This window comes from Trichechus manatus, unplaced genomic scaffold (assembly GCF_000243295.1).
Source record: "Trichechus manatus latirostris isolate Lorelei unplaced genomic scaffold, TriManLat1.0 scaffold00176, whole genome shotgun sequence".
NCBI lineage: Eukaryota > Metazoa > Chordata > Mammalia > Sirenia > Trichechidae > Trichechus > Trichechus manatus.
Window position 1 is genome coordinate 4,282,639 of NW_004444112.1, and position 24,011 is coordinate 4,306,649.

The window sequence follows — 24,011 nt, forward strand, 5'->3', positions numbered from 1 at the left end:
TTGATCTTCATCAGTAAGTGCTTCAAGTCCTCTTCACTTTCAGCAAGCCAGGTTGTGTCATCTGCATAACGCAAGTTGTTAATGAGTCTTCCTCCAATCCTGATGCCCTAGCCTTCTTCATATAGTCCAGCTTCTCGGATCGTTTGCTCAGCATACAGATTGAACAAGTATGGTGAAAGCATACAACGCTGGACGCACACCTTTCCTGACTTTAAACCATGCAGTATCCCCCCATCATAGGGGTTTAGGGGTGTCATGGATTGAATTGTGTCCCCCAAAAATGTGTATCAATTTGGTTAGGCCACGATTCCCAATACTGTGCGATTGTCCACCATTTTGTCATCTGATGCGATTTTCCTATGTGTTATAAATCCTATCTCTATGATGTTGATGAGATGGGATTAGTGGCAGTTATGTTAATGAGGCAAGACTCAGTCTACAAGACTGGATTGTGTCTTGAGCCAATCTATTTTGAGATATAAAACAAAGAAGCATGCAGAGAGATATGGGAATCTCATACCACCAAGAAAGCAGTGCCAGGAGCAGAACACGTCCTTAGGACCTGGGGTTCCTGCTTGGAGAAGCTCCTAGCCCAGGAAAAGATTGTTGACAAGGACCTTCCTCCAGAGTCAACAGAGAGAGAAAGCCTTCTCCTGGAGCTGACACCCTGAATTTGGACCTCTAGCCTCCTAGACTGTGAGAGAATAAATATCTCTTTGTTAAAGCCATCCACTTGTGGTATTTCTGTTATAGCAGCACTAGATAACTAAGACAAGGGGTTAGGATTTACAATACATATTTTGAGGGGATACAATTCAATCCACAACACTTACCAAATGTCATTTTCTACAAGGAGAGTGGCTGTCGGGGTCCCAGTCAGAGAGTATGTGGAAAGAAGACATCTTATCCCTGAGATAAGGGTCTGGGACTCCATGATGTCATCTTCTTACTGAGAAGTGTTTACCGTTTGACATGTGGCTGCAGTGGCAATGTCTCCATAGGGAGCTGAGATGATCTCAGAAAACATTAGTGAAATGTGGAAATTTTTGTAGCTGAGAGCTACTAAGAATGATTATGTCATTATTAAAAGTTAGTAGTGGACCAGAAGAACTAGATGGTGCCTGGCTATCACTACTGACCATTCTTATCAGGGCCACAATAGATGGACCCTGATGGAATGGAAGAAAAACACAAAAAACAACCTCAAATTCTTAAAAAGTCCAGACTCACTGAACTGGTTGAGACTAGAGGACTCCCTGAGACTATTGCCCTGAGATAGTCTTTAAACCTTAAACCGAAACTACTCCCTGAGATCACCTTTCAGCAAAATAATAGATTGGCACACAAAATAAAGGATATTACCCTTGAGTACGGTGCTCCATTAAAAAACCATCTATATGAGACCAAAAGGTCAACAATTTCTCTAAAGCAAATATGAGAAGATAAGGGGGGACAGGGAAACTAGAGCACTAGAAAAAGAACAACCAGATGCGACTAAAGAGAATGTTGTCCCATTGTGAAAAATGTAACTAATGTCACTGAACAATTGGTATAGAAATTGTCATATAGGAACCTAATTTGCTGTGTAAACTTTCACTGAAACTACAATAGCATATTACAGAAAAAAAAAAAGTTAGTAGTGGAAATAGCTCAGGGAAAACATATCTGACATGTGACAAAAGTTAAGATCTCAATGAAGTTTGAGCACGAGGCACTGAAGTCTGAAAAGTCAGAGAATGAAACTGAGCAGGTGGATGTGCTGGGACCTTGGTCACAATGAGGGTTTTGCCTCCAAAATATGTTTATTTTTCATTCTTAAAAACACTGAGCAATAACTATTAGAATAAAGAGGTAAATAGGACATTTAGAAAGAGTCCTTTTACTGTCCTTACTGTCTGGATTTCAATTTTCCTGGACAGATTTCCTTCTCTATCTGGGACTTCAAGAGCTCCTTCAGGGCCATAATACAGCAATATTCCTTGAGCTGATTCAGGTACGTTGTTGGGTGCCGTGGAGTTGATTGCAACTTATGGCAATCCCATGTGTTACACAGTTAACTACCCATAGGGTTTCATAGGCTGTAAATCCTTCCAGGAGCAGAGCGCCAGTCTTTCTTCTGTGGAGCCACTGGGTGGGTTCAAACCACCAAACTTCAGGTTAGTAGTCAAGTGCAAACCGTTTGTGCCACCTAGGGACCTCCATGGGGAGAATAAATTGCCTCCGTGACCTGGGTGGCTTCAGTTTCTCCACCAGGAAGCTCGGACTCAGCCTCTGGGCCAGCAGTGAGGACTCTGGAGAGTTTCTCCTAAAAGGGCTCCAGACACTCTGGAGGCCTCTGGAGGTCCTGCAAAAGGCCCCCCTCTTCTCTGGCCTCCCTGTGAGAACCTGGCAGAGGTCAGGAGATGGCTTCAGTGATGGACACCAGCTCAGGACTTCCTCGAGGTATCTCTCTGCAATTGCGAACCTGGAACGCCAGCCCAGTCAGCCGTCCATCTGCTTTGCTCACTTCCACAGAAGTTGGTGGGAACTCTGGCTCCATCCCTCAGTGTCTGCAAATCTCCAGTTCCGAGGGCTGGGGCCTGGAAGCATGAAGCACCGCCTTTCCCATTACACTGGTTATTGGAGTTGGATCCCAGCACAATCTGCAGCAGTGCTGCTGGGTGCAGAGGTGTGCTATAATTGCTCAGTCACCATCTCCCTATCTGCTAATGGACATAAAGTACGTGCTTGAGCGGGAGATGATTGTCCTCTTGAGGAAGAGCTGTTCTCTGGCACCAGTAAATCTAGCCCACTCTGAACTGGGGCAGTAAATGATGTCCACTGCCTACAGGGGACCTTCTTCTTTTATTGTCCTCTTTCTTTGTCCTTTCCCCTACCTGCTCCCTATACATGCTATTTGGCACGTAGACATTGGTGTCTGATTAGTATTCAGTCCTGTGAGAAAGGGATTTAGGGGTTTTCCTCCCAAAACATAAACTGGGACGTGCTTGGGTGCAATCTAAGATTATCTCATGGATGGGAGCCTAGCTTTGGGGAACCCAGGCTGATGATGTGTGTTGTTCTACTCATCCCTGTCCTGTTTATTCTGTAATAAATGCCTGTTGATCATGCCATGAGCAGTGTCTGGTCTGTGCTCTGCTCCAAATGGTCCTTTTACTAAGAACTTGTGAATAGTGACACTGCAGGTGCCATCTGGAGACTTGTTAGGAGTGCATTTTTCACTCCCAACCCCAGACCTACTGAGTCAGACACTCTGGAGTTCAGGCCAAAGAATGTGTGTTTTCACAAGACTTCCAGGTGATTATGATGCATGTTCAAGAATGTTCCATTCTTCTGTGATTCCTGTGGATGGGGTACGTGTACCTCTTACGATTAACAGGAACCATCTAAAGTGATGGTATTTTTAAACCAAGATTGCAAAACTCACATCAGTACGTTATCCTAATTCTTTTGAGAAAATAACATATAAAATGTCAGATTTTCCATTATTTATTAGAGGAGTACTATGTTATATACGAGGGGCCCTGGTGGCACATTGGTTAAGCACTCAGCTGCTAACCAAAAGGTTGGTGGTTTGAACCCACCAGCTGCTCCACAGGAGAAAGATGTGGCAGTCGGCTTCTGTAAAGATTACAGCCTTGGAAACACTACGGGGTAGTTCTACTCTATCCTATAGGGTCACTATAAGTTGCAATTAACTCGTCAGCAATGGGTATGCTATATTCGAGAGGCCCTGGTGGTGCAAACTGTTAAGCACTCAGCTGACAACTGAAAGGCTGGCGGTTTGAACTCACCCAGCAGCGCCATGGGAAAAAGACCTGACAATCTGCTCCCGTAAAGCTTACAGCCTAGAAAAATCTATGGGGCAGTTCTACTCTGTCACATGGGGTTGCTATGAGTTGAAACAGACTTAACGGTACATAACAACAACAACATGCTATGTAGAAGGTGTCTGGTTGGCACAAATGATTTGTGCTCAACTACTAGCCTAAAGGTTGGCAGTTCAAAACCACCCAGCAGCACCTGGAAGGACGGTCTAGAGATCTGCTTCCATAAAGATTACAGCCAAGAAAGCCCTATGGAACAGTTCTACTGTGTAACATATGGGGTCACTGTGAGTCAGAATCAACTCCACAGCAATGGGTTTGGTTTTATGCTATATACAGTAGACCTTCAGTGGTGCAAACTTTATGTGCTTGGCTGCTGACCGAAAAGTTGGGGCTTGAGCCCACCCACAGGTGCCTCAGAGGAACCTTCCAAAAACTACTTTCAAAAACTCAGCCACTGAAAATAGAACACAGTTCTATTCTGACACTCATGGGGTCACCATGAGTTAGAGTGGATTCAACAGCAACTATTTTTTTTTTTAATCTAGAATATAAAATGAAATTACTATAATTAAAAAGACTGAATATCAAGTCTTAGCGAGGTTGTGAAGCAACTGGAATAGTCATACCCTGCTGCTGTGAATATAAAAGGGTACAATCACTTTGCAACACAGTTTGTGGCAGTTTCCTTTTAGAAGTTTTGCATTCATCAACCCTATGACCCGCCATTCCATTCCTAGGTATTTACCCAAGAGAAATAAAATGCACATCCATCTAAAGGCTTGTACACAATTCTTCACAGCAGCTTTATTCATGATAGCCAAAAACTGGAAACAACCCAAATGTCCATTAACAGCTGAATGGATTAAAAAAAAAAAATAGTAGTATGTCTATACAATGGAATACAACACTATTCAGCAATAAAAAGGAACTACTGATACGTGCAACATGTATGAATTTCAAAATAGTTATGCTTAGTGAAGAAAGCTAGGGCCCCCCGCTCCATCACCACCAGGATAAAAAGAGTATATACTGTATGATTCCATTTAAATAAAATTTTATAAAAAGGATCAGGACATAAAGCAAATCAATGATTTGCTTGTGAACTACAAGGAAGGAGATTAGACAGAATTGAGAGGAAGGGATTATGAAGGGACATGGCGAATCTTTTGAGTGTGTTCGATGTGTTCATTATTGTGATTGTGGTAATGGTTTTCAAGGTGTATACACATGCTAAAACATCAAATTTTACACTTTAAATATGTGCAGTTTATTGCATGTCAATCGTAACTCAATAAAGCTGTTACAAACAAAACATTCTGCATAAAATGTCTTTATCTACCATGCCTCTGGTTAAGCGCTCAGCTGCTGACTGAAAAGGTTGGCGGTTCAAACCCACCTAGCTGCTCTAGGTGAGAGAGACCTGGGGATCTGCTTCCATAAACATTACAGCCTAGAAAACCCTATAGGGAAGTTCTGCTCTGTCACATGGGGTCACTATGAGTTGAAATGGACTCAATAGCACCCAACAACCACCATGTCTCTTGGAAAATCAGATCTGTCAACTATTTTGATTCTACCATACCCCTCTTCCCACCACATGGAGGGTAAGCCTGGAGTCAATGGCAGCAGAAACTGGAGCACAATGAAGACTGTGTCCACTTCAGTTGCCGGGAATGGTGGCTGGGTCAGAGAAGTCCCACCCCTGAAGGACCTGTTTTCTCTCAGGCCTGGACTTTCTGCCTATGTAGCAGTGGCCATAAAGTTCAACACTCTAGGGAGGCTCCAGGCCTCCAGAACCCTTCAGATTGTCAGCCACGTCACAGAAGATAGAGGTTGGCAGGTCTTGAAAATTTCCGTACACCCGCATCCCACACAGCAATAATCACATGGACATCTGCGAATGTTAACTTTATAATGGACACACTCCCTCTCATTTGCCAGTCTTCCCCACTATCTCAGTATTTCTGTACTCAGTGTCTCTGCACCAGTTGATTCCCACCTGACCCATAGCTCGTACAGTCAATGACACCTGCCTACAGGACTCTGGTCAGTGGACTGGCTGCCGTACAGGTCTGGGAGATAACGATTCCTCCATAGTGCAGGGCAATGTGGGACAATCCCTGGGAATGAGGGAACCAACTCACGCTGCTCTCAGCAGCACTGGAGAGTGGTGCCACCAACATTCTCCTCCTCAGGATGCTCTCTGGGCTTATAGGAAATCCTCATAACCAGGCCACAGGATTAGGTTCACCGAGTGTTCAGTTCTACCTGGAAGGTCTTGGGCAAACTCGACTGGGACCTTTTCTCTGCCATCCTCTTGACCCCTCTAGGCACATAAAGTTGCAGGCCCCCACCAAAGGTGTTCCCACCTTCCTGCTGGCAGACCCAATTATTTTCTCAATCCACTCCACACAGTAAACAGGACTCCGAACAGTAAAGGCTTACATAATAAGGTCTTTATCGTTGTAAGAACCAGAGCAGTATGAGGCAGGCAGTTACAAGGCTGGGTGACTTGGAAGCAGGACAAATCCATCAGAGATATCACATGTACAGCCAATGCCATCAATGAAGAAGGGGCACCTTCTTTGGAAGCCTCTAGTAGATTCCAGCTCAAAACCTTTTGGCCGGAGCTAGGTCATGTCTGCTCAGAAAATAGTCATAAGGGAGGAAATGAGGACCCCCAAGCGGGCTCAAAACACTCGTGATTCTCTCCAGGGAAAAGGAGAGACAATACAAAGGTCTGTCTTCCCTGAACATATTGGAGTGACAAACACACACTGGGACCCTGATGGCCGGTAGCAATGAGATAGCTTCCACCACAGTCACTGGCAGTGACATAACCCAGGACAAGAACCCAGAACATTTTAGAAACTGCAATGCAATGTGTAGCAGCTTCCAATGCACGTGGCACTCAATGGGAATCTCCCTAGCGTGGGCATTTGAACAGACAAAGCACACCTGCTGGGTGATGGCTCTCTCACAAAGGGTACTCACTGGTGTGAGCCCTACTAGGTTCAACAAGGAGACAGCATATTTATGCACTCATAAAACCTTTCTCTGTGAATATTCTGGTGTTGGCAAGTTAAAGAGATGCAGCTAAAGGGTCACCAAAATTATTGCACTCATGAGACCTTTCCCTAGAGTGCACTTTCTTGTGCCGAACAAGATGGGAGCTTCTGCTATAGGCCTTCCCACATTCACTGCACACATAAGGCTTTTCTCCAGTGTGAACTCTCCGGTGTAAAATGAGGCTGGAGTTGCGGCTAAAGAATTTCCCACATTCACTGCACTCATAAGGCCTTGCTCCAGTGTGGACTTTCATGTGTTGGACAAGGTGGGAGCTACTGATGTAGGTTTTCCCACATTCACTGCACATGTAAGGCCTTGCTCCTGTGTGGACTCTCTGGTGTAAATTGAGGCTGGAGTTGTGGCTAAAGCACTTCCCACACTCGCTGCACTCATAAGGCTTTGCTCCAGTGTGAATTCTCTGGTGGACGATAAGGTTGGAGCTATGGCTGAAGAATTTTCCACATTCACCACACTCATAAGGCCTTTCTCCAGTGTGGATTTTCTGGTGCTGAACAAGTGTGTCTTTGCGGCTGAAGGCTTTCCCACATTCACTGCACTCATAAGGCCTTACTCCAGTGTGAATTATCTGGTGCTGAACAAGTGTGTCTTTGCTGCTGAAGGCTTTCCCGCATTTGTTGCATACATAAGACCTTGCTCCTGTGTGGACTCTCCGATGTTTAATGAGACTGGAGTTATGGCTAAAGAATTTCCCACATTCAATGCACTCATAAGGCCTTGCCCCAGTATGAATTCTCCAGTGCTCAATAAGGTGAGAACTTTGGCTAAAGAATTTCCCACATTCACTACACTCATAAGGCCTTTCTCCAGTATGAAATCTCTGGTGCTGAACAAGTGTGTCTTTGCGGCTGAAGGCCTTCCCACATTCGCCACACTTATAAGGCCTTTCTCCAGTGTGAATTCTCTGGTGCTGAACAAGGTGGGAGCTTCTGCTGTAGGCTTTTCCACATTCACTGCAGTCATAAGACCTTTCTCCAGTGTGAACTCTCTGGTGCTGAACAAGGGTGTCTTTGCGGCTGAAGGCCTTCCCACATTCACTGCATGTGTAATGCCTTTTTCCAGTATGAAATTTCTGGTGTGTTCTGAGGTGGAACAGGTGAGTAAAGGCCTTTCCACATTCCTTACACACATGAGCTGTTTCTCTACTGTGAGTTTTTCTGTGTTTAATAAAAGCTGATTTCTCCTTGAAGGCATTTCCACATGTGAAGCATCTGAAGGGTCTCTCTTCAGTCTGAGCGATCCAGTTGTTGAGGAGAGCGAAGGTCTTCAGGAAGGCTTCCCCATAGTTGTTATACCTGAACACCATCTGTCCAGTGTGGGCACCCTGGTGCTGCCCTAGAGTGGAGCTGAGTGGGAAGGACTCCACGCACTCAGTCCTTTTGGATGGACTCACCCCAGTGTGAGTGGTCTGTTGCTGGAAGAGGCCAGGGCTGTCCAGGACATCCATTCCTTCCTCCCTGTACTTGAAAGGCCACCGTGACATGTTGCCTGCACAGCTCTTCACAAGTGAAGCTTGACCATCATTCTTTCTGAAGGGATTCTCTCCCCTGTGTTGCTCCTGTTGCTGGTCAGAGTTTGCACCAGACAAGAAGTCTCTCCCACTTGGCCCACACGTGTACGGTTTCTGCGTGGGGTGTGATCCTTGGTGCTGAGTCAGCTGTACAATGTCTTCCAAGATTGGGTCACATCTCTCACAAGGGTGGGCTTTCTGGGTGGTCCTGACCTGTGACACTCCTTCCACAGAAACGTTCTGCTCAGGTGTCTCCTCCTCTGCTTCATGCCAACAACCTGAAAGTAGAGACATGCTGGTGAAGTGCAGGCTGACACTGGTGGAGAGTGGCAGCCCCATCATAAACATGTAGGTGACATAACTAGGAATGTGTCCACGAGATTGTTGGTGGGACCAGGGAGCCAGGATCAGAGTGATTATGAGCCCACTGTCAGTGCTGGGCCTCTAGAGGTCACAGAATAGGGGAACCCTAACATTGGGTAAATATATAAAGGTGGTATACAGTACAGGGAGGAGAAGTGAGGTCTCCAAATCCTCTGCAGACAGGTTTCAGCAGGACCTTGGCTGCAGGTATCAGGTGGGCCCTGTGCAGAAGTGTGTATCCAGGTCCAGGAAAATCTGACTGCAAGGAAATAGCTGGTGTTCAAGGACAAATAAGGTTACGCGCATACCTCATGACACACTAAACATAGACAATGTTGGAGAATATGCAGAAGACAACAGGTGAGACATGGAGGTTAGAGAAGTGGGGAAACAGCCAAGAGATGGAAGACAGAGGAGAAATGATGTGTGGTGAAATGAGTTCCTTTACGTAGTCTTTTGCCTTGGTTCTTTGGAAAAACAGCTGGACAGGTTTTTCCCTTAAGCCCTGAGGAGTTACCTTTGTCCTAGTTTTCTACCCCAAAGGATTTGTTACATTTCTTGGGTAAGCTGTAAACAACTTGGTTTGATGTTTTTTGTCTAGTCCTGGGCATCAGCCTGAGCTGTGATTGGTATGCACTTTGCAGGGATTGGTCGATAGACTATGCAAATGAAGTGTCTGTAGCCTACCAAGAGGGGACTGGTCAGTTTTTGGTTCCACTGGGAGGGGCCATGCCTTGAAATTGGTAAGAAGTTGTGTATATAAGCAACCAACCCCACAGAGGTTTGTCAGACAGAAAGAAGCAGGAAAAGAAGTAGCAGGAAGAAGCAGAAGGAAGAAAGAAGACAGAAGAAGCAGAGAGAGAGAGAGAAGGTAAGGAGCCTCCTAAAAGAGCTGCAACATGGGCCAACGGCTGCAACACTAAAGACCGTGAGAGGCCAAGAAGGGGCCCAGTGGCAGAGTCAGTGATGACAGGCCTGGAAGGGGCCCTGTGGAAGAGTCCGTGGTGACAGACGACGGGGGCCAAGAGGAGCCTGTCCTGAGGAGGCCAAGAGGAGCCCTGCATGGCCCACAGGAGTTGAAACAGCTGTCCAGGACTGAAGAAGGGAGATATTGCCTATATGCTTCCTGATTCTGATGCTGAATTGTGGCCTGTTGATCCTCATTTCAAGTTGTTCCTTGTTGCTTCCTTAACAAATCACTTAACTCTAAGTATGATCTGTGAGTTGTGTGTGACCACTAAAATAGATTATCGAACTCAGCAGAGAAGTAGAGTGCTGCGAGGAGGATGGGTGGTGTCAAAATTGGTAAAAAGCTTGAAGAGTGGAGGTATGTCTGACCTTCACCTCACAGGGATCAGCCTGGGGCTGACCTTGATTTGCATTACACTCCCTGAAGTTAGACAGGTTTAGACGAAAATACTATTACTACTCCTACTACTACTATTAGTCCTACGTTTTTACAAGTGCCAAGAAGGAGAAGGAAATACAGAACTACCATGTTGTTGTTGTTAGTGCCATTGAGTTGATTTTTGACTCACAGTGATCCCATGTGACAGAGTAGAACTGCCCAATAGGGTCTACTAGGCTTTAATCTTTACAGAAGCAGATCACCAGGTCTTTTCTCCATGGAGCTGGTAGGTGGGTTCAAGCTGCCGACCTTCCAGTCAATAGCTGAGCACTTAAGCATTGTGCCACCAGGGCTGCTTTTAGAGAACTACCATATGACTCAGCAATCCCAATCCTAGGGACATAGCCAAAAGAACAGAAAGTACTTTTCACAATAGCCAAAAGACGAAAACAACCCAAATGCTCATCAACAGATGAAAGGATAAACAAAATGTGGCAGAGACATACAATGGCTGGTGGATTCGAACTGCCAACCTTTTGGTTGGTTAGCAGCCAAACTCTTAACCACTGCGCCACGAGGGATCCAAATACAATACTACTAAGCCATAAAGAGAAATGAAGTCCTGATGCATGCCACAACACGGATGAACCTTGAAAACATTATGCTGAATGAGGTAAGTCAATCGTGATAGGACAAATATTGTATGATCCTACTTATATGAAATACCTAGAATAGACAACTGCACACAGAAAACAAAGTTTATTAGTGATTACCAGAGGTGGAGAAGCCCTGGTGGCACAACAGTTAAGTGCTTGGTTGCTAACTGAAAGGTTGGTGGTTTGAACCCATCAAGTAGTTCACTGGGAGAAAGACCTGGCAATCTGTTCCTGTAAAGATTACAGCCTAGAAAACCCTATGTGGCAGTTCTCTGTCATATGGGGTCACTGTGAGTCTAAAATCGACTCGAAGGCACCTAACAACAACAACCAGGGGCAGAAGGGAGAGGGAAAGGGGGAGTCACTCTTTAGGAAACACTAAGTAGCTATTTATGGTGATGGAAAATCTGGCAATGGATACTGGTGACGGTTGCATGACATGATTAATGTAATTGGTGTCACTAAAAAAATGCTGAACTACCAAATGTTGTGTATATATATTTTTACAACAATTAAAAAAATAGAGGAGGAGAAGGTAGAAATGAGGTTTATCACTATTGGCCTGGGCAACAAAACATTGGTGCACGCAGAACAGGTTGAAAGTGCGATGTGAACCCAGCCTCGGGACATGACACCCACCATCCCCACAGCAGGGCCAGACCCTCTCTGGGCTGATCTTGGTGTGGCTGGAGTCCTGTCCACCCTGTCAGGCAACTGGGGCTTTCTAACCCTTTCCAAACCAGCAACTACATGAGACCTGGAAGATGGAAGTCCTAAAGGAAAGAGGACAGATGAGTGGCAAGCACTGGCCCAGGGTGACTGACCCCACAGAGAAGAAAAATAAATGTCAAAAAAACAAACAAACCTCCACAGGAACCTTAGGGGGCAGTGACTTCTGTCAATGGAGGAGGAACAACTCGGAAAAGGAGGGTGAGAACAGTTGTTCAACTTAAAGAGTGTAAACAATGTCACTGAGTTGGACACGTAGAAACAGTTGAATTGGTGTATATATTGCTGTGAATATTCTCAACAACAAAAAAATAAAATAAATTATTTAATAAAAAAAAGAAAAGAAAACCTCTAAGGAGGATCTGGCAGAACAGCCCTGAGGCTTCCACCAGCAGTGACCATGTCAGTCTCTGCAATTGCTGGCAAAGTTGGGCCCCAGGGCATGCCAGCTAGAGAAGGGGAACAGAAACTGGGGCACCACAGTTCTGCTACGTAGCATCCGCAATGTAGGATCTGCTGAGTCGACTGCAAAACTCCTGAGCCCCTAACTCCTTCCTATAAGGCTCTGGGGGCAGCAGGTGTTGGGACTGCTCAGCAAGACAGGGGATATCACACACAGCCCAGTCCTGGCACCCATAGCACCTACTCCAGGAGCCTAAGAAGGCAGGGAGAAGTGTCTCTGTTCTGGCTGTGGAACAGACAGAGCTGCCCCTGGGGAAAAGGAGAAAAAAAAACCACCCAAGATGCTGGAGTAGATGTGAGGGCCTGTGGAAGGTACCCTCTGAGATGCCCCAATGACTGCCACCTCCTGGTATTCTTGCCCTTGTGTAAACCTCTTTCCTTAATTGTAGAGTGGACTGATTAACTCATTTCTAGGAACAGAATATGGCAAATATGATGGAATATCACTTTTGAGATTAGGCTACAAAAAGATTGGCTTCTATCCTGGACGCTCTCTCTTGCTCACTTGCTCAGAGAGAAGCCAGCTTCCATGTTCTAAGGTACACTATGGGAAGGCCGACACGACAAGAAACTGAGGGAAGCCTCTGGCCAACAGCCAGCAAGGGACTTATGCTCATAGTCCAAAAGGCCACAAGAAACTAAATCTTGCAAGCAACCACATGAGTGAGCTTCTTCCCCAGACGGGCCTTCACATAAGACTGCAGATCTGTACATAAGCTTGACTGCAACCTCATCAGAAACCCTAAGCCAAAAGCATCCAGGTAAGCTGTGACCAGATTCCTGACCCACTGAAAAAAGAGAGAATAATTTTTTATTGTTTTTAACCATTAAATTTCGGAGTAATCTGCCACATAGCAATAGATAACTAAAACAGGGACTTACCCAGTGAGGCCACCAAGGCAAAGTTCTCCAGCATCACATTGCGGTACAGGAGTCTCTGAGCTTCATCAAGGAGTCCCCACTCCTCCCTGGAGAAGTACACGAACACATCCTCGAAGGTCACAGAGTCCTGTGATGATGGGGACAATTGAGCCCACAGGCAGCATCTCTCCCAAAACTCCCAATCCATCCACTCACACATCCACCTCCTGCTCACTCTCCTCCCCAGCTCCCAACTCAGAGCAGGTACCAGGCCTTGGCATTACTACTGTCTGTTTTCTCGTGTCCTATTGATCACTGGGTCCAGCCACAACAAGATCAGATAGGTGTGCAGATTGATGCAATCTAAGCTCTGGAATGCAGAGTCCCAAACACTCTCCTGCTAAGCAGTTCTCCTGATGTCATCCAGATCATGCCTTCCAGATACAATCAAACGTGGGCTCAGCCTTCTCCTATAAGCCTTCAGTGTTGCTGTGTGCCATCTAGTCGATTCTGACTCATAGTGATCCTATATGACAGAGAAGAACTTCCTTGTAGGATTTCCTAGGCTGTACTCTTCACAGGAGCAGATCGTCAGGTCTTTTCTCCCACAAAGTAGCTGGTGGGTTTGAACCACCAACTTCTGGTTAGCAGCTGAGTGCTTAATCATTGTGCCACCAGGGCTCCTTAAGCCTCCACTACTACGGTCTTAAGGCCATCAGTTCACACTCAACACACACATCAACCTTTGGAACACAACTTTCTCACATCTGGGACCCCCAACAACAACCCCTGGCCCATACTATATGCATCTGCACAGCATCCCCTATGCCACTCTACACATAGCACCCAGGGAGTGCTCATCTTTACTTCTTACCACCCCAAGCCAGGTGCCCAAGAAAGACACCCAGTCCACACTTTCACCTTTCTTGTTCACTAACAGCATTGCCACCATAACCTAAAGATAAACCAGTTACTGTTGAGTTGATTCCAACTCATGGTGACCCCACATGTGTCAGAGTAAAACTGTACTCCAAAGAGTTTTCAATGGTTATGAATATACCATGGACTGCCAGAAGAATGAACAAATCTGTCTTAGAAGAAGTACAGCCAGAATGCACCTTAGAAGCAAGGATGGCCAGACTTCGTCTCATGTACTTTGAACATGTTATCAGGAGGGACTAGTCCCTGGAGAAGGACATCATGCTTGGTAGAGGGTCAGCGAAAAAAAGGAAGACAATTCAACGAGGTAGACTGACACAGTGGCTGCAACAGTGGGCTCAAACATAGCAACAATTGTGAGGATGGCACAGGACTGTACAGCGTTTCATTCTGTTGTACATATGGTTGCTATGAGTCGGAAATGACTCGATGGCACTTAACAATAACAACATGATCTTTCAGAAGCAGATCATGAGGCCTTTCTTCTGAGGCTCCTCTGGGTTGATTTGAACTAGTAACCTTTTGGTTAGTAACCAAGCATTTAACCATTTTCACTACCCAGAGATTGCTGACCTGATATTCCTCCTGAATTTAACTCATGGTTCCATCCTACTCCACATATGGGCCACCACCCTTTGGACTTCTTCAACCTAAACCCCTTCTCAGAACTCAAAACCTGTATGTCCAGCCTGTTGCCTCAACTGAGGGGTCTCTGGAACTTTTTAAACTCAATATGGCCAAAACCTAACCCCTGACACAACCACTGAAAATAACTCCAACCACCAACTTCCTCTTTTCAGTTGATGGCATATCCATCATTCTACCAGCTAAAACCGAAAAACCTGGGGGCTTTCCCTGACTTCTCCGTTTCTCTTGCTCACCCTTCACATCAGAAAATCTAGCCACGTTACTTAAAAATCAGATCCTAAAGTTAACCACTTTTTCCACTTCCAAAGCCACCCCTTTGGACCTAAGACCTGAGTCAGATCAACTGCCTCTGCGCCAAATCTTCCCTTGCTTTCACAACCCTCAGAACAGAGGCCTAACTCCTCAGGCTGCCATTCTTGCCTGATTCGGGTCCCCTGCTCTCTGTTCCCAAGAAACATAACTAAGACCTGCGTTTCCTTGAGCGTTCCCAACTAATTCTCACCTCCAAGCATTTGCACATGCCTGTTCCTGGGTCTAATACACCCTCTGGTCTTCATCCCATTGGTTTCCAGAAATATGAACCTCTCCATTTAAACCTCTGACCTGGATTCAGGAGCCAGGGACCCCAGACTCAAGTGCATAGAGAGGGATAGGCGAAGAGTCCCAGGACAGCGTTGTTTCTCATCAGAAAACCTGGTCGACCCTACTTAAAAACATACACAAAATCTATCCACTTCTCTAACCTCCATGGCCACAACTCTAGTCCATCCACCATCAATATTCACCTAGATTATTGCCGTAGACTCTATCCTGGTCTCTCTGACAACATTCCCCCACCCCAATCTTGTCTCTACTCTGCAGTCAGAGAGAATCTGTTAAGATTGGAATCAGAACACCTTCCTTCTCTGTTTTAAACCTTCCGTGACTCCCACCACCCTCAGAAAAGAGGCCCAGCTCCTCAGGCCAACATTTCTGCCTGACTCCTCTCCCCTGCTCTATGTTCCCAAGAGACAGAATTAGGACCTGAGGCTCCGGAAACACTCCTAACTCATTCTTGTCTCAAAGTATTTGTACAAGCTGGTTCCTCTGCTTTGACAACCCTTCCACACCTCATCAGGCTGACTGCTGGGAATCGGAAACTCTCCACACAATCCCCAAGAGAGCGACCGCCCTCCACGGTCTTTATATTCAAGAGAAGGAAGAAGTGAAAGCGAAGCGTCCCAGGTTACAAGATCCCCTATATCCGGGTAGGTGAGGGCATGAGAGACCCTCCACTCACCTGAACCCGGTTCGTTAGCGTCGTCGCCGCCATCGGATCCTGTGGACAGAACAGTCGTGAGAAGTGGGCGAACAGGGCGGACTTCTTCGGCTCAGGCGAACCCTAACATCTCAGCTAGGCTAGGTGACCTAAGTCTTCCCCGTGTAAAACGGTGGCAGACTCAGGGGGCCCCTCTCTGGGGTCCGCAAAAACCGAGGACCGGTGCGGAGGCCCGGCAAGGTCGCCGCCCCGACACCCCGCGTGAGGGTGCTTGTCTCACAGATGAGGGACGCGGCTCGTAAGAAAGGTACGGAGGAAGGTCCTACCCTTTTCAGTGTCTTTCCTTGCTCGTTTTCGACAAGCCGCCTCGGCCCGGGACCCCACCGCGCGTACCGACAGGCGCAGGCAAATGACATCCACGACGGTGACGCCGGAAGTACCGCCCCTGCCAGCAAGAAACGCCGATGTACTGGGCTGTCATCGGTTCAAAGCGCCAAGCGCAGACTTCTGGGTAACGTAGTTTGTGTCCCGCATCCAATCAGACGTTGGGCACCTTTGCCGTTCTCCAGGAAAACGGCGAAGTGGTACTGCGCCAGGAGCGGGAGTGAAAGGACTGAGAAACTATGTCCTGAAGCGCCGAAGTCCTCTTAAAGGGGTTCGAACGACGAATCTTTTGGCTAGTAGGCGCTTAACCTTTGTGCCACCCAGAGACTCTTAGTAATGTAAGTTCTATTCAGTGATTCCCAAATGTTGGTCCCTGGTTTCGCAGCATCAGCATCTCCTGTGAACTTGAAAATGAAAGTTCTTGGATCCAACCTAGACCTACTTGCACAGAAGCCCTAAGGGGAGGGTCCTAGCTCAAGTTTGAGCACCTGAGCTCTCTTTCAAAGTCCAGTAGTGAAAAAATAAAAAAGGTCCTGTAACTAAAACGGAAAAATACAGTAACTTAGTTGATGAGAGGTGAGATGAAAAGTGCTTAGCACAGAACCTGTCATATAGATATTGCTAAACACGTAAGAGCCATTGTTGTTGTTGTTATCATCTTCACCTCAAGCTTCTCACATACATTGGAGGGGGTAAGTCACAGAAGATTCCTTTTAGCGAAGTCACAGGTGATATTTTTCAAAACAAAATACCATGACTCCCTGACTCAGTAGCACCACAGGTAATGGTTAATTTTTTTTTTTTTTTTTTTTTACATAAAAGCACACCTTTATACCTTTTAGTATTTTTAAAAATATCATATAAATAAAGCACTGGTAGTTCTATTGCCCAAGAGGTGCAATCTTACAGGCCATATGCTTCAAAATTTGGGACTATCAGGACTGACCTCAGGCCTAAATGGACAGTGGAGTTAACAGGGTCTCATGTTATGCTTTACTTCATAGGATGACACAGCACTAATTCATGTCTAATTCACAGGAACCAGAGCCTCAACACCCTCATGCCTTCCCCTCTGGCCCTTAGGGCAGGCGGACCCAGTATAAATGCGTGATTAGGAGATGGCTCAGCTCAGCTTGATATCTATCTAGTGATAGATAGGATCACTAGGTCCAGACCTTATCAAGCCACTATCTACCCATCATCTGATCCTGCAGCCTCAAGGGAGCACTAAATGCTGGGGAGGTGGGAAAATTGGAGCCACTGAGCTCCAAGGAGACAACCCAAAAGGAACAAAAATGATTAGGTATAAAGAAGAAACATTTTCACAGTTATTTCTGCCCATATTCCATTGGCAAAACTCATTTGCATGGTCCCAAATGAAGTGTAAGGGAAGCTGAGACTTGCTGTCCTCCTGACTGTCCAGAAAGAGAAAATACTATTGGTTAGCACCTAGCACAACCTGTCAATTTGATCACTGGCCCAATTATTAATGACAGAGTTGGAATTTAGTAATATGTGAATATCTTTTAACTCTTTTTCAAGTTACATATGACGATATGGTGCAACACTTGCCTTGTTGAGATGATTCAGCTACCTTATGTAAATAAGTCACATGATGATACTGATTCTGATGATCAAACGTATTGGGAGACTGAGCTAAAGCCTTCTCAAGATGCAATACCATAGGAAAATAACTGTCCTGAGGAAGAAGAAATTAACCATCAGCTAATTTCTATGCTACACAGTTCTACACAGGTTTATCATAAGCTACAAATACTGGGGGAAGCACACAATCATATTAGTACAAAAGTATGAAATGTGATGGCTTTAGGATGAATGTACAGGACACGTTAGTTTCTTTAAATCTAACTCTATCCCACTTCGGCTTCTCCAAGTATTAGGCATATTCATACTGATACTATTGCTGTATCTTATACAAATACTGTACTAAATGTGGATGCTCATATAAACATGATTGCTTTGCTTTAAACAAGCCTTGGCCAAGGGGCCAGGGGGTGGCTTACGCAGGAAACGATTACCCCTGCCCAAAGGTTTGAGCTTTTCCTCCAGCTCCTGGGAGGTAATCTATAGGCTCTTGGAATGCCCTGCCTATTAAGAGTGTCTGTTTACCTGGGAGCCTTGGTCATGCCAGATAGTCTATGCTAACAATGTGATTTATGGTGGGAGACTTGGACCATGCAGTATTGGTTCAACCTCTAGAGAGGCTGGAGACTAACGTCAGCCATGCGAGAGGTCAACCATGTCTACATGAGTGAGCCCCAGTAAAAATTCTGGACACCAAGGCTCTGGTAGGCTTAATGCAATTTCTATCAAAATCCCAACAAAATGTTTTGTATATATAGATAAGCATAGCATAAAATGTCTATACAAAGCCAAAGGGACTGTTGTTGTTAGGTGCTTTGGAGTTGGTTCCAACTCATAGCAACCCTATGTACAACAGAAGGAAACACTGCCCACTCCTGTGCCATCCTCACAATCATTGCTATGTTTGAGGCCATTATTGCTCACACTATGTCAATCCATCTCATTGGGGGTCTTCCTCTCTTTTGCCGACCCTTTACTTTACCAAGCATCATGTCCTTCTCCAGGGAACTAGGAAAGTTAAATCAATCTTAAAAAAAGAATAAAGAGGGCAGAGTCACATTACCCATCTTAAGATTTACTAGATAATCAAGACACTTGGTACTGACAGAGGTTCAGACACACGTCTCAATGGAAGAGTATACAGACCCAAGAAATAGACCAACATGAATATGCCCAACTGATTTTTGACAAAGGGGCAAAAGCAATTCAATGGAGGCAGGACAGTCTTTTCAACAAATGGTGCCAGAAAACTGAATATCCATAGGCAAAAAAAAAGAAGGAAAAACAGAGAAAGAAGCAAATTCAACTTCAACCTCATACCATAATACAAAAATTAATTCAAAAACGATCAGAGATTTAAATGTAAAACAGAAAACATTTAGAAGAAAGCAAACTTTGGGGCCTAGGGTATGGTGAAGGGTTCTCAGACATGATACCCAAAAGACCTAAAAGTTGCATTCACAATAATGACAAGTGTTAAAGCCAACACAAAATGGATTTGCATCACAATCGTAATGCAAGACTACACATGTAGTCATTTAAAAAGGCTCTGACAGGGTTCAAAGTGGGTACAAGATTATTTTTATATCTGTACAACATTTTTTTTTAATGTCAGATAATACTATAACATGTAGCTCAAAACCCAGGCTCAAAGAAAATACCAGAGGAGAAATACCAAAATACCGCGATCAATGACTGAGTGCACGATAACTGTGAAACTCACACATACCTGCATGTACACAAGCTGGTTTGCCTGTGGAAATTCCCACCACTTAGAGCAAGTCTTCAACAATCTTTCATAAGATTAAAAATAAGCTGCTTTCTCCATGTTTTTTTTCTTTTCCCGAGTTTATCATGATCCTTTAATTTAGCTATGTGTTTTATTTGGTTTTAGTGCTAATTCAATTCCAAACTATTGAAGTGGACACGGAGAAGCCTGTCTATGGAGAATAAAGCTGAGAAACCCCACTGAGAAGAATTAAGACTCAGCTGGGAAGGTCACGCAGCTATCATATTCATACTCCAGAGAGAATAAAGGAGAATAAACAAAAACAAAACAATTAGATTGGGATCAAGAAAAAGTATGAGTGTTGGGAGGTTAAATACACATGAGGAAACTTTTTTCTTTAAATCAAAGACTTTAAGGACTTAAGTGGTGCAGTAAAATGTACCAATTCGTATGTATATCCTTAGATCCTTAAATATGAAAGTATTTCACAGCTCAAGCCTTCATTTAAAGACGTATGCTCAAGGGTAAACATGATGTTGTGGAACAAAGGAGGTGTTCAGTAAACGTTTCTAGCCCTGCCCTCAATGGTCTAACTCTCCTGACAATGGAAAGCACAAGACAAATAAGAGATGAGATCCTTTTACCTCTGAAACCACATTCCCTTCTTCCCAAACAAGGATTTATTACCATTTGTTTCTTTGTTCTTCCATACCTCCTCCTCTTTAAAAATATTCCTGAGATAATTCTGCATTGTAAACTAAGGAGAGAGATGTGGCTGAAGGTTTTCCTAAGTGCACAATAACCACTGTGTCTCTCTATTAGATAAATTCTCAGATGTAGAGTCAGACTCTAGGTGGGTTAATTTCTAAAATTTCTCTTTAGATGATCTGCCACGGAACGCCTCCTCATATGGATGACTCTTGTGGGCTTTCCCTTTGTTATGAACAATCAGATACTGAGTAAGATGGTTCCTTTGGCCAAAGATTTTCCTCAGTGGTTACATTCAAAAAGTCCTTCTCCAATAGTTCTTGGATGCTGACTGAGGTTTTCCCACTTGTGAAAGGTCTGTCCACATCTGTTACACTGATAGGACTTCTCCCAGTATGAATCCTTTGGTGCTGAGTGAGGGATGAGCTGCGACTGAAGGCCTTCCCACATTCACTGCACTCATAGGGCTTCTCCCCAGTGTGGATGATGGCATGTCGAATGAGATTGGTGCTCCGGCAAAAGGCTTTCCCGCACTCAATGCACTCATAGGGTTTCTCCCCCGTGTGAATACGCTGATGCCTCGTAAGGTGTGACCTGCGGTTGAAGGCCTTCCCACACTCAATGCACTCATAGGGCTTTTCCCCAGTGTGGATGCTGTAGTGACGAATGAGGTCTGCCCTATCACTGAAGGCTTTCCCACACTCTTTGCACTCAAAAGGTTTTTCCCCAGTGTGGGCCCTTTTATGCAAGACAAAAGTGGAGTAGTGGGTGAAGGCCTTTCCACATTCACTGCATGCATAGGGCTTCTCCCCAGTGTGAATCCGCTGGTGCTGCTTGAGGTGTGACCTGCGGTTGAAGGCCTTCCCACACTCCATGCACTTATAGGGCTTCTCCCCAGTATGAATGATGTAGTGTTGAATGAGGTCTGCACTCTCGCAGAAAGCTTTCCCACATTCGTTGCATTCAAAGGGTTTCACTCCAGTGTGAATCTGCTGATGCCATGTCAGGTATGACCTGCGGTTGAAGGCCTTCCCACACTCAATGCACTCATAGGGCTTCTCACCCGTGTGGATGATGTAGTGTCGAATGAAGCCTGGCCTATCACGAAAGGCTTTCCCACACTCTTTGCACACAAACGGTTTTTCTCCAGTGTGGCTCCTCTTATGCAAGACAAAAGTGGAGCGGTGGGTGAAGGTCTTCCCACACTCACTGCACTCATAGGGCTTCTCCCCAGTGTGAATCCGCCGGTGCCGAGTAAGGTGTGACCTGCGGTTGAATGCCTTCCCACACTCTGTACACTCGAAGGGCTTGTCCCCGGTGTGAATAACATGGTGCTGAAGGAGGTGTGTGCTTTTGCTAAAAGTTTTCCCACACTCTCTGCACTCATAGGGCTTCACGCCAGAGTGAATCCGCTCATGTTGAGTAAGGAGGCAGTTCCTGTTAAACACTTTCCCGCATTCCTTGCATTTATAAGGATTTTTCTCTTTGTGAACTGAAGGATCTTTACCTGGTCCACTTGCATCATGTTTAAGGAAAGTGTCTCCTGGAGAGACTTGCTCCTGTACATCCCCTAAGCAGACACTTTCATACGTCCACATACCATCATGTTCAGGGCTTATGTCCCTGGGGAGCGTTTCCTTCTGGAGGTCTGTCCTTGGCCTCAAGTTCCCTTCCTGAATATTCGATGGCCCCTTCTGATCCATGGCTTGTTCTAACCTGGAGTTCCTTGAGGCGCCCTGTGTCATTTGGTCCTGGAGTGACACTTCCTCAGACATGGCCTGGTGACAACTGATAAGCTCTGTTGTCTCAAGCTTTTCACTATCACCTGAAGAGAATACAATATGCAAAATTAGTGATCAGTGATCAGCATCATGATGCTAACATAGACGAAACAAAACCACCACTTTAGTGAGAACACGAAAATGGAAACAGTACTTTGTGCCTGCTGTGTTTTGATATTTATGAAACCCAGGTTTGCCATTTCTTTCTTTTTGGGTTCTTGGATTCTTGAAATCTTTACAGGGAAATCCAGAGGATGAGTCTGGGGCAGGGGGCAGAAGGTCTGGAGTGGAGACCCTTGCTTACAGTCAAGACTAGGCGCAGGGAGACACAATAATGACGACACTGTATGTGGTGAGCATGTACTAAGCCAGGACATCTCAAGGGGCTACAAGAGGCCAGGTAAGAGGAATCTAAGGCAGCCCAGATGGGAGACAGGAAGAGATCTGGGGCTGTCAGAGAAGAGGTATTCCACAAGCTGTGTCCTAATGGAGACGGATGAATTGCCAGATAGAGTGGGAAGGGCACTGCAGCCTTAGAAGCAGAATGTACAAAGGCATCATCTTCAGAGAACCGAGGGAATGATCATACAGGAGAGGAGGTTGACAAAGCAGAGACAGGGCAGAGGTGAGGCTGATTCCCAAGGTTCTGACTTGCATGACAGTTGGGATGGCCATAGCCACACCCAGGATGGGGCTTATAAGGCAGAACTGAATAGGAGCTGGGTGGACATAATGAGTCTGGTACGCCTCAGGAACAGCTAGCTGAAAAGATGAGCGAAAAAGACAATCTGATGGAGAAAATTATAATCCTTTTCTCAAACACATAAGCAACATCATGATAAACGGAGAAAAGACTGAAGTTGCCAAGGATTTCATTTTACTTGGATCCACAATCAATACCCATGGAAGCAGCAGTCAAATTAAATGACACATTGCACTGGGCAAATCTGCTGCAAGAGACCTCTTTAAAGTGTTAAAAAGCAAAGATGTCACTTTGAAGACTAAAGTGTGGTTGACGACGCCAAGGTATTTTCAATTGCCTCACATGCATGTGAAAGCTAGCCAATGAATAAAGAAGACCAAAGAAGAACTGACGTCTTTGAATTATGGTGCTGGTGAAGAATATCGAATATGCCATGGATTGCAAGAAGAACGAACAAACCTGTCTTGGAAAAAGTAGAGTCAGAATGCTCCTCAGAAGCAAGGATGGTGAGACTTCTCACATACTTTGGACATGTTATTAGGAGGGACCAGCCCCTGGAGAAGGACATCATGCTTGGTAAAGTAGAGGATCATCAAAAAAGAGGAATACCCTCAACAAGATGGATTGACACAGTGGCTGCAACAATGGGCTCAAGCATAGCAATGATTGTGAGGATGGCACAGGACCAGGCAGTGTTTTGTTCTGTTATATATAAGGTCAAGATAAGTCAGAACCAATTCGATGGCACCTAACAGCTACAATGTATAAATGGAGAACTTGACACAAGAAGAAACAGAAAATCTGAAGATCTCAGTATCTACTAAAGAAATTGAATTTATATGTAAAACCTTTCCTACCAAGAAGAAAAAAAAAAAAAAAAAGAATGGGATAATAAGCCAATAATTCAGGCAAATGTTATTTCTCTGGAGGAGACACAGGGATAGGGAAGAGAAGAAGCACACAGATAGATGTAAATTGTGTAAATGTAATGTTCTCATTCTTTGGATGGATGATGTCATTCAATGTAGTATTTTAAGAAAAAAGTGTAAGTAAACAAAAAAATAAATCAGGGTCATTCACAGACCAATGAGGAGAGTGTGTCACTAACCAAAGTTTATGATTAATCTAAATCTGTGCACCTGAGGTCCACAAAAGAAAAAATTTGAGGGCACTTGAGTATTACGCTTAAGATCCTGGTCTCCAACCACAAAAAACCTAGGCTCAAGTCCCAAGAGAACGCAACACTAGTTTTGTGGCACGTTGTAAGCCACTCAAATTCCCTCTGCCTCCATTTTCTCTTCTAAAAAATAGGGATAAAAGCAGAACTTACCTTACAGGACTATTATGAGGATGACATTGAACAGTGCCTGTGCCATGCTCGGTAAGGTGCCAGGCACCAAGAAAGCAATA

The 24,011-nt window shown here is 45.0% G+C and overlaps 2 protein-coding genes and 1 pseudogene across 3 annotated transcripts in view; 1 reads left to right on the forward strand and 2 right to left on the reverse strand.

Annotated features, from left to right (window-relative positions):
* Window positions 1–24,011, forward strand: part of LOC101350500 (zinc finger protein 772) — a 287,781-nt gene that overhangs the window by 58,323 nt on the left and 205,447 nt on the right. The window lies entirely within an intron of this gene.
* Window positions 4,557–16,079, reverse strand: ZNF304 (zinc finger protein 304). Its single transcript, XM_004386927.2, has 4 exons — window positions 16,018–16,079; window positions 15,713–15,751; window positions 12,868–12,994; window positions 4,557–8,705 (listed from the first exon to the last, which is right to left on the reverse strand). The coding sequence occupies exons 2-4, from the start codon at window positions 15,743–15,745 to the stop codon at window positions 6,913–6,915; spliced, it is 1,953 nt and encodes a 650-aa protein (XP_004386984.2). The 5' UTR covers window positions 15,746–15,751; window positions 16,018–16,079; the 3' UTR covers window positions 4,557–6,912.
* The window catches only part of LOC101356915 (zinc finger protein 721-like), a 55,025-nt pseudogene continuing 49,629 nt past the window's right edge, over window positions 18,616–24,011 (reverse strand). The window contains exon 7 of the transcript XR_002825698.1: window positions 18,616–21,632. The product of XR_002825698.1 is annotated as a zinc finger protein 721-like (transcript). The remainder of the gene's footprint in view (window positions 21,633–24,011) is intronic.